This window comes from Callithrix jacchus, chromosome 16 (assembly GCF_049354715.1).
Source record: "Callithrix jacchus isolate 240 chromosome 16, calJac240_pri, whole genome shotgun sequence".
NCBI lineage: Eukaryota > Metazoa > Chordata > Mammalia > Primates > Cebidae > Callithrix > Callithrix jacchus.
The window spans coordinates 53,384,028-53,401,078 of NC_133517.1; the positions used below are offsets into that span (position 1 = coordinate 53,384,028).

Consider the following 17,051-nt stretch of genomic DNA (forward strand, 5'->3'; position numbering starts at 1 on the left):
GAGAGAGAGAGAAAAAAAAAAAGCCTAAAATAATCCTGATAGATGACAAAAAGATATTTAGCAAAATCTACTATCTGTTCCTGATAAAAGTTCTAATTAAAATAAACAGATGCTTCTGGAACATGATAAAAAAATATTGTCAACCAAATCAAGCACTGTGCTTACCAGTGAAGCCCTGGAGACCAGAGGCGCACGTTCCTCCTGGCTAACAGTAGCCCCTGATGACCATGGACTACATTCTGGGCAGCCATGCCTAACAACTCCCAGCCTTGACAGGCCCTCAATCCACATCTCCAGGGAGAGGACTGTGGCGTGAGCTGGGGTGGCGGCCAGAGGAAGCCAGGAAGCCTGCCTGCAGTCTGGGTCATGAGTGTCTCAGGGAGCAGCACCCTGGCCAGGGACCCAGGTACTCACGCTGACACGAAGGTGCTCCAGGAAGTAGCGCAGCAGGTGGGCACTTACGCCCAGGGCCCGTGCCCGCTCGTGACCTCTTGGGGACTTGATCCACGGGCTCAGGTGCTGAGGAAGAGGGGGCTTCACACAGGCACTGCTCAGAGGGCAGCCCTGGGAGCAGGAGCCTTGTGCATTGTGGGCCAGCTCAGTGTCCCTGCTGGGCCATCCTTACCAGCCTACAGGGGGCCAAGCTGGGGACCCAGAGTGGTGCCACCACAGGCCACCACAGCTCCTCTGGCCCTGCCACTCTGTCCTCCAGTCTGGTCATAGACACAGGCCAGCCCAGGTGAACCCAGGGCCAGAGAGACTGTGGAGGCACAGGTTGGTGCCCACCTTGGTCCTAGAAGAACATACTCTGAGCATGGGGGTCAGCCCTGCCCTAGCTCACTGCAGCACCACCCTGGCAGTGGCCCCCAGACAGTCAGGAGCCATGAGTACCCATGGGCCCGTCCATCCGCGCACCATGAAGTGGCAGGAGAGGAGGACAGACTCCAGAGGTCCCACCACGGTCAGGGCTTCCCCATCTGCTTGCTGGCCCAGATCGGGGGGGGGGGGTGCACCTGCCTGTTCATAAACTGCCCCCAACTGCAGAGAGCACCAAACTGTCCCTGTGGTGCCCCCATGGGGAGAGAGAGCCAGGAGAGGCAGGTGAGGGGCCAGCGGCCAGGTGGAGCCCCCTCCGTGCCCCCATCCCCGCCCCCACGACAGTTCCCATCCCTGCACACCTCAATCATCATCTGCAGGCCCTGGGGCGTCATGTTCTGCTGTAGAAGGCTAGTCAGCAGATCCTCAAGGGCGTGCAGGGTGTCCAGATACAGAGACTGGAAGGAGAGCCAGGCCATCCGGCCCCACCAGTGACCCCACCGCCTACAGCGGCCTTCCCGCTGCTCCCACAGTTGTGGACACAGGCAAGGGAAACACCGGGATACCTCCTGGCAGCCTCCGTCCTCCCCCTTGGGCTCAGGCAGCAGGGCCATGACACTGTGCAGGCAGCCACGGATCACATCCGCCCAGGCCTGCTTGTCCAGCGCTGGCTCCACGGAGCTAAGCGGCGAGTTAAGGGCCCCAGACAATGATCCCAAGGCTGAGGCTGGACACCCAGCAACCTCCATGGAGCACAGCCACTGCCATGTTTAATCTGCGCCAGACCATGGCAGCACCCCATGCAGCACACACACACACACACACACACACACATACACACACAGACACACGAAGATGCATGGGTCTGTGCAGAGGCAGGAAAGGATACACCAAGTAAGTGCAGGTGAGCATGGCTTTCTTCCGAATAGGTGTCCTCAGGGAGTCCAGAGGCTCTGCCCTGATGAACTCCTGGGTGAGGCAGGTGCGTGACTCAGCCCTTGGAGGAAGCACCAGCTTCTCCTCCCTGGTCAGCCTCTGCCTCCCAGACTATGTGACAGGCAGCACCCAAGGAGCAGAGCCCCACTGGTCCCTAACACAGCCCCTCCCATGTTCCCAGGCTATATTCATGTTATCACCCTTGGTGCTCCCCATCCCCACCTCTGACCTCAGTCTCCCAGGAAGCTGCTTAAGGATCAGCCAGGCTACAACCGCACTCACCATCATCTGTGCCACCAGCTCTGCTTTCCGGCTGAAGTGGAAGGAGCCAGCCTGGGTGCTGCTGCAGATGGCGTGGCTGATCATGCACACACTCTGGACGAGGCACAGCTTCAGGGCTGGGTCCTGCAAGGACACAGAGCTACAGGAGCTGCCCATGCCTGCTCTCCAGGGCTGAACCTGCACACACCCCTTTTCTTTCCTCTGAAGCCAGATGTGCTGCACTTTGCTCTCAAAGGAGCCTCCTGCTTATCAAAGTCCATGTAGAAGAAGAGGGGGACCCACGGATCCCCTGTGTCACACTCCAGGGAAGCCAGACTGTAGAGCAGACGCTGTGTGGTGTGACCAGAGAGTCCCCCACAGCAGAAGAGCCCTCCAGGGGCTGGGAAGAAAGAGTCTCTCAGAACAGCCCCACCCTCCCAACCACCACAGGAGAACCAGAAGTGCCTGTTCTTCAAGGAGGAGCTGACTGTCCCGAGAGAGGGTCTGGTCAGGTTAGTGCCGGGGATGACAGAAGGGAAACTTGTTAGTGAGGCTGTGGTGAGGTCTTGGGGGCCAGTGGAGCCTGCACTGCCACTTTGGTTTTGGGCCTTGGCCCCTCTCCTAGGTGCTCACAGAGGTCCGGGGAGGTGCAGCCCCCATGATCATTGGGGAGCAGAGCCAGAGGAGGTTCCAGCTGTCCTGGGATGGGTGAGGCTGGCTGAACTCCCTGGGTGGGGTGGGGCAATAGCCCACGACCCAGCCCCTTTAAGGCACAGACGCCTCCCTTCTTCCCACTGCCGTCCAGGGCCCAGGCCAGGGCAGGAGCCCTGGGTGATACTTCAGAAGGCCCCCGGGGACTGAGACCAGGAAGCCCCAGCAAGCTCCCCTTCCAGCCTCTGCCCATGAAGCTCAGCCCACCCAGAGGAGAGCCAAGAGGGGAGAAGCCCCAGCACTTAATTCCTACACACTGTACCTTGGTTTCTATCTTTACTCCCAGAACCTGAACAACAAAAAGTGAAATGAGTTAAGATGTGAGGCTGGCACCAGTGTGAGTCCCTGGAGGCCCCAGCCCCTGGTGTGGCAGGCCCCCCACGATGCTCACCTTGGTGTTGAAGTGCTGGAAGACGTTCCGGAGGATGTCTGACTCCACTTTGGCCAGCACCAGCTCACAGGGGGCCCGGGCTGCCACATGCCCGTAGCACAGGATCAGCGCACTCTTCACTTTCTCCACCTCGTTCTCACTTCGGTCCTGAGAGGCCAGAGGAACCAGTGGGACTTCAGTCACACAATTACACTCCCCAACAGGAAGCCTCGGCCTCAGAGACTCCTGCAGTCCTCCCAGATGAAGGGCCAGAGCCAGTCAGTGACAGCAGAGGTGTGGCGCAGCCAAGCAGGGCTACCTGAGTCTGGGGATAGGGAGAGCCTCTTTGAAAGGGCCCGGAGCAGGGCCGGGCGCAGTGGCTCACGCCTGTAATTCCAGCACTTTGGGAGGCCAAGGGAGGTGGATCACGAGGTCAAGAGATCGAGACTATCCCGGTCAATATGGTGAAACCCCGTCTCTACTAAAAATAAAAAAATTAGCTGGGCACGGTGGCTCGTGCCTGTAATCCCAGCTACTCAGGAGGCTGAGGCAGGAGAATTGCCTGAACCCAGGAGGCGGAGGTTGCGGTGAGCCGAGATCGCACCATTGCACTCCAGCCTGGGTAACAAGAGCGAAAAAAAAAAAAAAAGAAAGGGCCAGGAGCACAGGAAGCCAGCCAGGCACAGACCCACTGGGCACTGAGTGGCAGAGGATGAAGGCCGATATAGCAAGGCTACATGGGAGGGTCAGGCAGAAGGCAGCCCAGAGGAGCTCAAGGCCCCACCCTTGCTGCGCTGTGCTGCAGACCTGCCCCCACCTGCCCAGCAAGGGCTGAGAGGCCCTGCGAGCTTGGCCCAGCCCCGAGATGCTGTAACGGAGACACAGTTATGGGACACAGAAAATAGAGGGACCACGGCCGGGGTGGGGGCCTGCAGCAGGGGCCCACTCCTTCCCTAAACCAGGCTAAGGTTCCACCAGCACAGCCAGTCGCTTTGGCGAAAACGCAGAATCTACCAGCCACTAGTGGGCAGAGGCCTGTGCCGGCCACGAGCCCCTCTCATCACCCATGCCTGGCAGAGACTCAGCCCTGGCCACAGCTACATTGGCCTCCAGGAGACCATTCTGCCCCCTCCCCACTGGGTACGCCCACACACATGCCCCACACATGGCGGGGATGCAGGAGCAAAAAGTGCTCCAGAGACTAAACCAGTTTTTTTGCCCCACCCCACCCTGCAGGGCACGCCCTGAGCCTCAAACTTGTGGAAAGACAGCTGTCCCCAGCCTTGCACCCATGTCAGCCTCACCTTAAAAATGTTGAGAATGCCGATGGATTTTCTGAACACCTCTGACCTCACGAAGTCTTCCAGCTGGGCCAGCGTGTCCTCAAGGTGGGAGATGGCACAGATCCCAAAGCAGCAGGCGAGGCCCTGGGGGGCAGCATACTCACCCCAGGCAGGGGAGGGCCCTTGCTGCCACACACGCACACACACTGTCATGCGTGGACATAGGCACACCCACATGTACACCCCTGTGCATGCCTGCATACACAGCTGCACACTGTGTACACACACACTGTCACATATGCACACCACACATGTATGCACACATGCATGCACAGGCTGCCTCAGAGAACAGCAGGTGGCCAAGAACCTCCAGCCCTGGGGGGTCCAGGGCTTCTGCAGGGACAGGGACCCCACCTCGCGTTCTGCCTCCTCCTGGTATCTGGCCGTCTCCAGAAGCTCCTGAAGGTGCTTCCTCACCACCTCCTTACTTGAAGCAGCACCCAGGGTGGTGCCTATGCATTTGTACAGGAAGTTCTGAAACAAAACCAGAGAACACGGCTGTGCCTGACTCCCAAGTACAGGGAGAGCCAGCGCTGCCCCAGAATGCACCTCCCGCCCACACACTGGTGAGAACTGCACGATGAGTCCAGGGCAACATCTGAGGAATAACGTGGAGATGGTGGGTTCTCGCACCTCCCAGGCCTCAGCCACCATGAGGAGGCTCTGCCAAGACAGGCCCAGACGGCAAGTAACAGACACGAGACCCAGGAATTCAGAGCCCAACAACCACACTCAGCACCCCAGCAGGCCCCACCTTCTCCTGGGGCGCCCCATCATAGCAGGGCAGCTGCCTGCACAGCTCCAGGCTCAGCTGGCAGATCCACACGTTGTCAGAAACAATGGCCAGGGTGTCTCGCAGGAACTGTGGGCGAAGATGCCACTGAGGGGCTGGGGGCCTGGGCCCTCACAGGGCTGGCTGGAGCCTGGGCATGTCACCGTCGCTGCAGGGGCTGCGGGCACCTTCCAGCGGAGGCCGGGGGTGGTAGGATAAACCCTCGGTGGGCAGCCAGGCTGCAGTTGGCTCACCAGGCAGGGTGAGAGGAGGCCCCCGTCGCTTGGGGCTGTGGCTGCTAGGCGCCTGGTGCCTTGTCACAGTCCTCAGCCTCGACTGTGCCTTCTCGTTGGCTTCCCAGCCACACCACAAAGTGAGGTTGGGGCAAGTGGCCCAGCCTCTGCCACCACAACAGTCCCCAGGCCATGCAATGCCTAAAGGCCCAGGGTGGGCCATGCTCTGACCAGCCCCGGTGCTTACCATCAACAGCCTCTCCTCCCACTCCTCCTGTGGCAGGGTCTCTTCCATATGCTCTGAAACAACAGCCGCCCAGGCCAGCCCATTCCAACATGCACAAGTGGGGCTCAGAGGCCAGCACCTGCCCTGAAGCTGAGGGTGCTCAGCATAGCCAGGCCCCACCAGCGCTACCTGCCCCTCCGCCCCCCACCTGCTCTCAGGAAACATCCAGTGGGAGAGCCTTTCAAGCCCCAGGCCATCTGGGGCCCTTCTTGGACCACAGGGGAGACTGTTTTTTCCAGTTACACAACCCTAATCCCCACTGGCCACCCTAGTGCCACCTAGCAAAAGTGTGGTCAGAGAAGAGCTGCTTTCCCCACAGGACTATGCACCCATCCTGACCCCGGCCTCACCATCCAGGTACCCCAGCAGCAGTGGGACAGTTGTCTCCCAATGCTGACCCAGCAAAGGGTGAATGTTAGGGTGCAGAACACTGAGGAGACGCAGCGCCACCACCCCACGTCCGTCCCCCAGGTAGGGGCTGGAAGACACAACCTGAAGATAGGCAGATTGGGAGCCAGGTCTGAGCAGGGAGTGCTTGCCGTGCCCACAACCTGCCCCTGCAGGGCCACAGCACCCAAGAGGGGGCCTGGCTCTTCCTGAAGCTGGGCTGCCCATGTAGAGGAAAACCATGCCTGAGCCCCAACCGTGGCTGCCCACTGAGAAGGTAGCTCCTTCCCAGCCTGGGTGGAGCACGGGGACACATGGGGGCACCGGTTATGCTGTGAAAGGGCGAGGCTCACCAACAGTCTTGCAGTTACAGCATAGGGAGACGGGAGGCTAGCTGGAGACGAGAGGTGGAAACAGTCAGTGAGGGGGCCTGGGACTGGGATCAGGAACTGGAGGATGGGGAGGTGGGGGCAGCAGTGGGGAGGTAGGGTGTGGTGCGAACCGTGGGTGTCATATTGGATGAGAAAGGTGTCAGCCCCAGCCTCCTGCCTCTTCTGTGCCAGATGCATGAGGCTCCTGCAGAGTGGAGTCAGGGCCCCGGTGAAGCGCACAGGGATGAGGAACTGGAGCAGGTATGGCCAGAGGACCTGAGGGGCAGAGGGCCTGGTCTGCATCTGCCCAGAGGAGGTTCCATGCAGACAGGGCCCTGCCAGAGCTTTGAAAGTTCAGACAGACCCTTTGCTGGGCCTGAGCACCCTGGGCCACTACCCTGGAGAGCTCTGTTGTCACCAGGCAGGGACGGGTGCCATGCACTCACGTGATTCATCCTGTCCACGGTGGTGCTGACTAGGTAGAGAGTGCGCACGCTGATAGCCCGCACGCTGTCGGCCTTGGAGTCCTTGCTGCTGGGTCCTGGCTTCTCAGGCTGGAGGAAGGCAAAAGGCAAAAGCATGTGTGGGTGGCCGTGGCTCTGGGCCTGAGGACACAGCCTGCCTGGAAGCAGGCCAGATCCCAGACCTTGCCACGGGACAGGCGCACCCCCTGCCACAGACAGGAAAGGCAATCTCCGCTAAGATCACCCAAGAAAGCAGGCTCACCTGCCTCAGTTCTCATCCCCAAAACAAACAAAACCTTGAGCATTTCCTAGGCTACTGACTCTATATAAAGTGACTCTGCTCCTGACGCTGCAATGCCTGCAGGGGGAGGAAGCAGACAGCCTCCGTGGGAACGTTAACCATGTCAGAAAACCTGGTTCCCACTAGGACTCCACCCAGCTTCGGCAGCCACGGCGGGCTGGATGCCTGTGTCCTCTGTGTACACTCGGCTCCCTGGGAGGCGTCCCTGCAAGATGACTTCTGTTTCCCACACGTTCCATTCAGGTTTTGAAATACCAAAAAGTAAAAGCTCAACAACAAAGAGGCATTGAAAAAATGGCAACATGGCAGGGACTTCTAATCTCTGTCTTTCAGAAGCCAAAAGTCACACAGAAAAAAAAATAGTGATATTTAGGCCTTGAACATCAATTTTTACAGGCTCTAAAAATATAGGTGGACCTTTATACCAAACACACACAAGCCACTTTGAGATCCCGACCATTAGGGCAAAAATAACATTGCAGCCAACACTTAGAAGCGGAAATCAGTCCGGCCAGATTCAATATAACAACAAAACGCAGATCCACAACAACGCTGAAAACCTATCGACCTAGAGATTTTAAAGATCGTGAAAATCGTTTGGGTTAATAAAGAAACCAAACAGAAACTGCAAACTACCTGATACCGAACACTGAGGACATACTCCAGCTCCACCAGAAACACGAATGTCGGGACGGAGACCGAGGACAATGCTTACGTGAAAAAGTGCACCAAAAGTACCACAACAGGGAAAAACCCTGAGACAGGGTATGAAAAACCATCACCATGAAATAAAGGATTCAATTCAGGAAACGAATAATGTAACGACTCACTGAGGAAGAAATAACTAACTTGGAAGAACAGACTGCTGAAGACTTCAACGAAGAAGAAATTTTAAAAGAATGAAAGAAGAAAAGGCTAAAAGATGTGAAGACACTAGGTGTAGTGGCTCACGCCTGTAATCCCAGCACTTTGGGAGGCCAACGCAGGTGGATCACCTGAGGTTGGGAGTTCGAGACCAGCCTGGCCAACAGAGTGAAACCTTGTCTCTACTAAAAATATAAAAATTAGTCAGGCGTGGTGGCAGGTGCCTGTAATCCCAGCTCCTCAGGAGGCTGAGGCAGGAGAATAGCTTGAACTCAGGGGGTGAAGATTGCACTCCAGCCTGGCAGAGAAGAGGAAGACGTCTAAAAAAAAAAATGTAAAGACAGCAGTGCTAGTGTTCAGGTAACAGATAACCAGAGTCAAAGTAATACAAAAACAAGGGCAAGAAATACTCAAGAAATAAAGGAGCAAGCTTCCCAGAAAGGAAGAGGAGAGGCTCATTGAAGGGCCCAAAGAGCAGAGGCACAGGGAGCCCTCAGTGAGCGGGGACGCCTTCCTGCACCAGAAAGGGAAACCGGGCCTCAAGACAGGGGCCTGTGTGCTCGAACGGGTGCTACTAAGTGTGGGTCAGTTTGAACAACAGGTCAGCAACAGGAACCGCACATGGATCATTACGTAAAACAGCAAAACAGAAGTCCACACTGAGAGAGATGTATGCACATAAGAACAGGAGTCCACACTGAGAGAGACGTATGCACATAAGAACAGAAGAGGCTCTGTCACAACAGAGGCCAAAGAAGTAAGCACAGCAGTATCACTGGAGTTAGAAAATCATCCATGGATGATAAAAACAATTGATGCTGACTACAGGTTATTTATTTTCTGAGATGGAGTCTCATACTGCCACCCAGGCTGGAGTGCAGTGCGGTGATCTTGGCTCACTGCAACCTCCACCTCCTGCCTCAGCCTCCTGAGGAGCTGGGATTACAGGCACCCGCCACCAAGCTGGCTAATGTTTTCGTAATTTTAGTAGAGATGGGGCTTCACTATGTTGGCCAGGCTGGTCTTGAACTCCTGACCTCAAGTGATCCCCCCGCCTTGGCCTCCCAAAGTGCTGCAATTACAGGTGTGAACCACTGCACCTGGCCTGATGCTGACTAAAGTTTAATCACAAGAAGATGTTTACTTAATTCCAAAGATCTCCCTACAAACTACTCATTTACTACAAGGAGGAAGCAGCAACTTTCCAGTGCAGAAACTGAGCACAGACAAGTGATCAGACTTAACAAGATCAACATGGAAACAAGCTAACACTGGGACCCCCAATACGACACATTGGTGGGGCACGCAAGATTTCATGAGATTCCTCCCAAACTGCACCATCTGGGTCAGATCATGAGGAGACACCAGCACACTTGAGCTACTCAACAAAATAGCTGGTCTCAATTCTTTGAAAGTATCCAGGCAACAAAACACCAGGGCAGGAGGCTAACCGAACACAGCAGCCACACAAAGTATGTGTCTGGGCTGCACCCTGCACCAGAAAGCAATTAAAGGGACAGAACTGGGATGACTGAGGAAGCACATGATCAGGTAACATTGTGGCCTCCATGCTGAATTTCCTGATTCCAACAGCTGGACTATGGTTATGCAGAACAATGTCCTCATTCTTAGGAAATAAGGTATTTGGTAGTCAGTGACAAAGGGACACAATGTCTCAAATTTTCTCAAGTTGGAAAAAAATTGTGCATGTATGCACATGTGTATGTGTGTATAAATTATACAAAGAATACCATACAAAGGCATAAGAAAAGTATACACCATGATCTCTTATAAATGTAGACATGAAAATCCTCATCAAAATACCAGCACACTGAACACCACAATGTATACAAATGATTATACACCATGATCAAGTGGGATTTATCCCAGGAATGCAAGCTTAACATCTGAAATCACCTAATGAAATATACTATATCATATAAAGAACAAAAATGACAAGCTCCTCTTAGACACAGAAAAAAAGCATATAAAATTAAGAACTTCTTCAAAACATTCAACGAAGCAGGACTAGAAGGCGGCATGTGTGACCTGGTGAAGGCCCACAGAGGGAGTCACACCTGATGGTGCTGGCCTAAATGCTTCTACACAAAGAGAAGACATACGGCCAGAGTGTCTGTTCACACCATTTCATTCAACAGTATTGGGCGTTCTAGCTGGGACAACTCAGCAAGAAAATTAAATAAAAGGCATCCAGATTGAAAATAAAGAAGTAAAACTATAGTTGCAGATGATATATTCTTTATACAAAATCCTAAAAAATCCAATAAAAACTATTATAACTAATAAGCAAGTTCAACAAGATTGCAGTATACAAGATCAGTATGAAAGAATAATTGTATTTCTATATAGCAGCAAAGAATAAACTTAAAATGAAATTAAGAAAATAATTCAGGCTGGGTACTGTGGTCCCAGCACTTTAGGAGGCTGAGACGGGTGGATGGCTTGAAGTCAGGAGTTTGAGACCAGCCTGGCGAACATGGTGGAACCTCATCTCTACCAAAATAAATAAATAAATAAATAAAATAAAATAATACAACAATTAGCTGGGCATGATGGTGAGTGCCTGTTAATCCCAGCTACTCAGGAAGCTAAGGCAAGAGAATTGCTTGAGCTCTAGAAGCAGAGGTTGCAATGAGTCGATATTGCACCACTGCACTCCAGCCTGGGAAACAGAGCAAGACTCTAACTAAAAGAAAAAAGAAAGAAAATAATTCCTTCTACAATAGCATCAAAAATAATAAAATATTTATGAATAAATATAATAAAAGAAGTGTAAAACTTATACTCTAAATAATTTTAAAATAATGTTAAAAGAAATTAAAGACCTAAATAAATAGAAATACATCCCATGTTCATAGATACAAAGACTTTAGTGACTTCTGTGCAAGGATTGACAATCTGATCCCAAAATAATTCACATGGTAATTCAAGGGACCCAAAATAGCCAAAACAATCTTGAAAAAGAACAAAGCTGGAGCCCTCCTATTTCCCAATTTCAGAACTTGCTACAAAGCAACCATTTTCCCAGCGGCATTATTCAGAGCAGCCAGAAGGTGGCAGCAGCCCAAGTGTCCATGAAGGAATGAATGGAGTAAGCAAACAGGCATCTGCACACAGGGAAGACTCGGCCTTAAGGGGGGAAGAGTCTACACACGGGGAATATTCAGCCCCGAAGGAGGGAAATTCTGACACCTGCTACACCATGGAAGAACATTCAGGACCTTATGCTGAGTGGGAGAAGCCAGACACAAAAGAACAAACACAGTTTACGTCCATTTACATGAAGCACCTCAAGCAGTGAAATTCATAGAGAAGGTAGAATGGCCGGATGGGAGTTAGCATTTCATGGGGACAGTTTCTGTTTGGGAACATGGACAAGCTGTGGCGCTGGAAGGTGGTGATGGTTGCACAGCAATGTGAATGCACTTAATGTTGAACTGTACACTTAAAATTGGTTGAGACAGTAAAGTTTATGCTATTTTACCATAATAAAAATGTTTTACTGAAAAAGCAATCACGGCCAGGTGCTGTGGCTCTTGCCTATAATCTCAGCCCTTTGGGAAGCTGAAGCAGAAAGATTGCTTGAGCTCAGGAGTTCCAGACTGGCCTGGGCAACATTAGAGAGACCCCATCCCTACAAAAACACAATTAAAAATTAGCCAGATGTGTTGGTGGCCACCTGAGGTCCCCGCTACACGGGGGACCAAGGCAGGAGGATTGTCTGAGCCTGGGAGGTTGAGGCTGCAGTGAGCCAAGACTGCATCACTATACTCCAACCCGGATAACAAAGCAAGACCCTATCTCATAAAAAAAATAAAGCAGCCAATGTAATCTACCATACTAACAGTCAAAAGAAGAAAAAATACATAATTTCACCAACAGATGCACAGAAAGTGTTTCAACTTTGACATCAATCCATAAGTCTCAGAAAACTAGAAATAGGAATTTCTTCAAGTTGATAAAGGGGATTCATGGAAACCTATCACGGGCGGGAGCAAAAACAGTGGCTCTCATGGAGACGGAGAGGCTGGTGGGTGCCAGAGGCTGGCAAGGGTAGGGGGTGGGGGGATGAAGGCAGGTTGATTAATGGGTACAAATATATATTGAGAAAAAAGACCTAGTACCCTATAGATCAGTAGGGTGACTAGAGGTTACCCTACTATAGATTATACTATAGATCACAGTATAATCTATTGTACATTTCTAAATAGCCGAAAAGGAATAATTAGAATGCTTCTAGCATTAAAAATAAAAAAAACACACAAACATGCAAGGTGGTGAATATCCCAGTTACCCAGATTTGATCTCTACACATAATATGAATATATTAAATTATCACATGTACCCAGTATATGTACATCTATTATGTGTCAATGAAAACAAGAAAGCAAGCCCATCTCAGGAGAGACTTTGTCTCACTGACTCTGCCTCACTGTCCGTCTCGGGTGTGACCTTGTCTCACTGACTGCTTCACTGTCCATCTCGGGTGTGACCTTGTCTCACCGACTCTGCTTCACTGTCCGTCTCGGGTGTGACCTTGTCTCACTGACTGCTTCACTGTCTGTCTTGGGTGTGACCTTGTCTCACTGACTGCTTCACTGTCTGTCTTGGGTGTGACCTTGTCTCAGTGACTCTGCTTCACTGTCCGTCTTGGGTGTGACCTTGTCTCACTGACTCTGCTTCACTGTCCGTCTCGGGTGTGACCTTGTCTCAGTGACTCTGCTTCACTGTCCGTCTCGGGTGTGACCTTGTCTCAATGACTCTGCTTTACTGCATTTCACAGGTGCTCCATTTTTTCCAACTTAAAGATCTGGGGAAGGCCTGTGTCCAGTAAGTCCATGGGCGCCTTTTTCAACAGCATGTGCTTGCTATGTGTCTCTGTGTCACATTTTGCTAATTCTTGGAATATTTCAAACTGTTTCCTTATTATTTTATCTGTGATTAGCAATCTCTGAAGTTACTATCATAATTGTTTTGGGGTGCTACGAACTGCAGTAAGACTGCAAGCTTAATCAATGAATGTTGGGTGTCCTGACACAGTGCCAGGCGCTCCCTGTCACTGAATGCCGGGTGTCCTGACACAGTGCCGGGTGCCCTGAAACAGTGCCGGGTGCTCCCTGTCAGTGAATGTCGGGTGTCCTGACACAGTGCTGGGCGCTCCCTGTCAGTGAATGCTGGGTGCCCTGGCACAGTGCCGGGAGCTCCCTGTCAGTGAATGCCGGGTGTCCTGACACAGTGCCGGCGCTACCTGTCAGTGAATGCCGGGTGTCCTGACACAGTGCCGGGCGCTCCCTGTCACTGAATGCCGGGTGTCCTGACACAGTGCCAGGTGCCCTGACACAGTGCCGGGTGCTCCCTGTCACTGAATGCCGGGTGCCCTGACACAGTGCCGGGCGCTCCCTGTCAGTGAATGCCGGGTGTCCTGACACAGTGCCGGGCGCTCCCTATCAGTGAATGTCGGGTGTTCTGACACAGTGCCGGGCGCTCCCTGTCACTGAATGCCGGGTGTCCTGACACCGTGCCGGGTGCCCTGACACAGTGCCGGGTGCTCCCTGTCACTGAATGCCGGGTGTCCTGACACAGTGCCGGGCGCTCCCTGTCAGTGAATGTCGGGTGTCCTGACACAGTGCCGGGCGCTCCCTGTCAGTTAATGCCGGGTGTCCTGACACAGTGCCGGGTGCCCTGACACAGTGCTGGGTGCTCCCTGTAACTGCATGCCGGGTGTCCTGACACAGTGCCGGGTGCCCTGAAACAGTGCCGGGGGCTCCCTGTCAGTGAATGCCGGGTGTCCTGACACAGTGCCTGGCGCTCCCTCTCTCCCTCTGCTATGGTCTCCCTGTTCCCTGAAACACAAGAATATTGAAGTTGGTCCAATTAAACCCTATAACAGCCTCTGTGTGTTCATGTGAAAAGAAAATTTGCACATTTCTCATTTTAAATCAAAGTCCAGAAATGACTAAGCTTAGTGAGGAAGGATGTTAAAAGATGAAATAGGCTAAAAGCCAGACCTTGTGCTAGTCAGCCCCGCTGTGAATGCAAAGGAAAAGCTCTTGAAGGAAATGAAGTGTTACTCTGGTGAACATACAAATGATAAGAATAAAAACAGCTTTATTGCCGACACAGAGAAAGTCTGAATGGTCTGCCTAGAAAACCATACCAGCCACACATTCCCTTAAGCCAAGGCCTAATCCAGAGCAACTCTCTTCAACTCTGCTAAGGCTAAGAGTAGTGAGAAAGCTGTTAAGACAAGCTGGAAGCTGGCAGAGGTTGGGTCATGAGGATCAAGGAAAGAAGCCATCTCCATAGCAAAAGTACACGGTGAAGCAGAAACTGTAACAAGTTGTTCAGGAGATTCAGCAAAGAGCATTTTTTTTTTTTTTTTTTTTTTAAGACGTAGTTTTGCTGTTGTTACCCAGGCTGGAGTGCAATGGCGCGATCTCAGCTCACCGCAACCTCCACCTCCTGGGTTCAGGCAATTCTCCTACCTCAGCCTCCCGAGTAGCTGGGATTACAGGCACGTGCCACCGTGCCCAGCTAATTTTTGTATTTTTAGTAGAGACAGGGTTTCACCATGTTGACCAGGATGGTCTCGATCTCTTGACCTTGTGATCCACCCGCCTTGGCCTCCCAAAGTGCTGGGATTACAGGCTTGAGCCACCGTGCTTGGCCAGAGCATTTTTTTTCCCTCCCAAGACGAAGTTTAGCTCTGTTGCCCAGGCTGGAGTGCAGTAGCGCCATCTCGGCTCACTGTGGCCTCTGCCTCCCAGGTTCAAATGATTCTCCTGCCTCAGTTTCCCAACTAGCCGGGAATAGAGGTGTAGTCCACCATGCTCGGCTGATTTTTGTATTTTTAGTAGAGATGGAATTTCACCATGTTGGCCAGGCTGGTCTCGAACTCTTGGCCTCAAGTGATCCACCAGCCTCAGTCTTCCAAAGTGCTGGGATTACAGGTGTGAGTTGTAATGAAGGCAAAGGAAAAGCTAAGAGAAAACAAAACAGCCTTATTGCTGCCATGGAGAACATTTTAAGAGCATTTTATTATTTCTTTCTTTGTTTTTTTTGTTTTTCTTTGAGATGGAGTCTCGCTCTGTTGCCCAGGTGAGCAGATTACTTGAGCTCAGGAGTTCAAGACCAACCTGGGCAATATAGCAAAATCTATATTTAATAAAAAAATCAAAACAAAACAAAAATTAGCTAAGCATGTTGGTGCGTGCCGGTAGTCCCAGCTACTCAGGAGACTTAGGTGGGAGGATTGATTGAGTCCAGGAAGCTGCGGAAGCTGCAGTGAGCTGTGATTGAGCCGCTGCACTCCAGCCTGAGTTATTCAGTGAGACCCTATTGAAAAAAAAAAGAAGAAAGAAGAAATCATAAGGCGACTGATTGCTGCCATATAGATAGTGATTTCTCCCACAGATCTGGGCAACAAAAATTTAAAACCTTCTGGAAAGGATTCACCATAGTAGATACCATTAAGAATATTTGTGATTCACCTGTAATCCCAGCACTTTGGGAGGCCAAGGCGGGTGGATCGCAAGGTCAAGAGATCGAGACCATCCTGGTCAACATGGTGAAACCCCGTCTCTACTAAAAATACAAAAATTAGCTGGGCACAGTGGCAGGTGACTGTAATCCCAGCTATTCGGGAGGCTGAGGTAGGAGAATTGCCTGAACCCAGGAGGTGGAGGCTGCGGTGAGCTGAGATCGTGCCATTGCACTCCAGCCTGGGTAACAAGAGCGAAACTCCATCTCACACACAAAAAAGAATATTTGTGATTCATGGGAAGAGGTCAACAATATCAACATGAACAGGAGTTTGGAAGAAGTTGATTCCAAACCTGATGGATAACTTTGAGGGGGTCAAGACATCAGTGGAGGAAGTCACTGCAAATGTGGTGGAAAGAGCAAGAGAATTAGAATTGGAAGCGGAGTCTGAAGATGGAAGTGATCTGCTGCAATCTCATGATCAAACTGGAATGGATGAGTTGTTTGTTTTGGATGGGCAAAGAAAGTGGTTTCTTGAGACTGAATGTGCTCCTGGTGAAAAGGCTGTGAACACTGTTGAAATGGCAACAAAGGATTTAGAGTGTTCCATAAACTTGGCTGATAAAGCAGTGGCGGGGTTTGAGGACTGCCCCCCATTCTGAGAGCTCCTCTGGGTAAAATGCTAGCAGTGCAGAAGACAGAAAGGTTTTGTGAATGCAAGAGTCGATCAATGCAGCAAACTTCACTGTTGCCCGATTTTAAGAAATTGTCACAGCCACCCTAACCCTCAGTAGCCACTGCCCTGATCAGTCAGTAACCATCAATATCAAGGCAAGACCCTCCACCAGCAAGAAAATCGTAACTTGCTGGTGGCTCAGAAGATCCTTAGCCATTTTTTTTAAGCAATAAAGTGTTTGTAAGTTAGGCATGTACATTTTTTAGACATAATGCTATTACACATTTAATATACTACAGTATAGTATAAACATAACTGATTTTTTTTTTTCTTTTTTCCCTGAGAGGGTCTCCTTCTGTTGCCCAGGCTGGAGCATAATAGCGTGATTACAGCTCATTGCAGCTTCAGCCTCCTGGGCTCAAGCGATCCTCCCACCTCAGCCTCTCAAGTAGCTGGGAGCACCGGTGCACGCCACCACACCCAGCTAATTTTTAAATTTTTTTTGTAGAGACAAGGTCTGGTTACATTGTGATTTCCTGCTCCGGCCTTCTAAAGAGCTTCCCCAAACAATATTCTCTTTTCTTTTTTTTTTTTTTGAGATAGGGTTTCGCTATGTCAGCCAGGCTGGAGTGCGTGGCATGATCACAGCTCACTGAAGCCTCAGCTCCCTGTGCTCAAGTGATCCTCCCACCTCAGCCTCCCGAGTGGTTGGGACCTCAGGTGTGAGCCATCAGGCCAGCTAATTTTTTAAATTATT

The 17,051-nt window shown here is 51.6% G+C and overlaps 1 protein-coding gene across 50 annotated transcripts in view; it reads right to left on the reverse strand.

Annotated features, from left to right (window-relative positions):
* The window catches only part of MROH1 (maestro heat like repeat family member 1), a 109,550-nt gene that overhangs the window by 19,928 nt on the left and 72,571 nt on the right, over nucleotides 1-17,051 (reverse strand). For 22 of the 50 annotated variants that reach the window (XR_013527973.1, XR_013527974.1, XR_013527971.1 and 19 more), the window contains 14 exons: nucleotides 6,933-7,040; nucleotides 6,618-6,762; nucleotides 6,469-6,509; nucleotides 6,079-6,220; nucleotides 5,690-5,742; nucleotides 5,192-5,299; nucleotides 4,792-4,911; nucleotides 4,399-4,521; nucleotides 3,116-3,262; nucleotides 2,035-2,157; nucleotides 1,706-1,785; nucleotides 1,383-1,497; nucleotides 1,179-1,274; nucleotides 415-519 (listed from right to left, as the gene is read on the reverse strand). Coding sequence is in view for 44 of the 50 variants with exons in the window: in XM_078352916.1 (XP_078209042.1) it covers nucleotides 415-519; nucleotides 1,179-1,274; nucleotides 1,383-1,497; nucleotides 1,706-1,785; nucleotides 2,035-2,157; nucleotides 3,116-3,262; nucleotides 4,399-4,521; nucleotides 4,792-4,911; nucleotides 5,192-5,299; nucleotides 5,690-5,742; nucleotides 6,079-6,220; nucleotides 6,469-6,509; nucleotides 6,618-6,762; nucleotides 6,933-7,040 (1,506 nt within the window). In the remaining 6 variants the exon portion in view is untranslated. Of the gene's footprint in view, nucleotides 1-414; nucleotides 520-1,178; nucleotides 1,275-1,382; nucleotides 1,498-1,705; nucleotides 1,786-2,034; nucleotides 2,158-2,986; nucleotides 3,014-3,115; nucleotides 3,263-4,398; nucleotides 4,522-4,791; nucleotides 4,912-5,191; nucleotides 5,300-5,689; nucleotides 5,743-6,078; nucleotides 6,221-6,468; nucleotides 6,510-6,617; nucleotides 6,763-6,932; nucleotides 7,041-17,051 lie in introns of all 50 variants that reach the window. The other 28 variants (XR_013527972.1, XR_004735183.3, XR_004735184.3 and 25 more) reach the window with 3 other exon arrangements.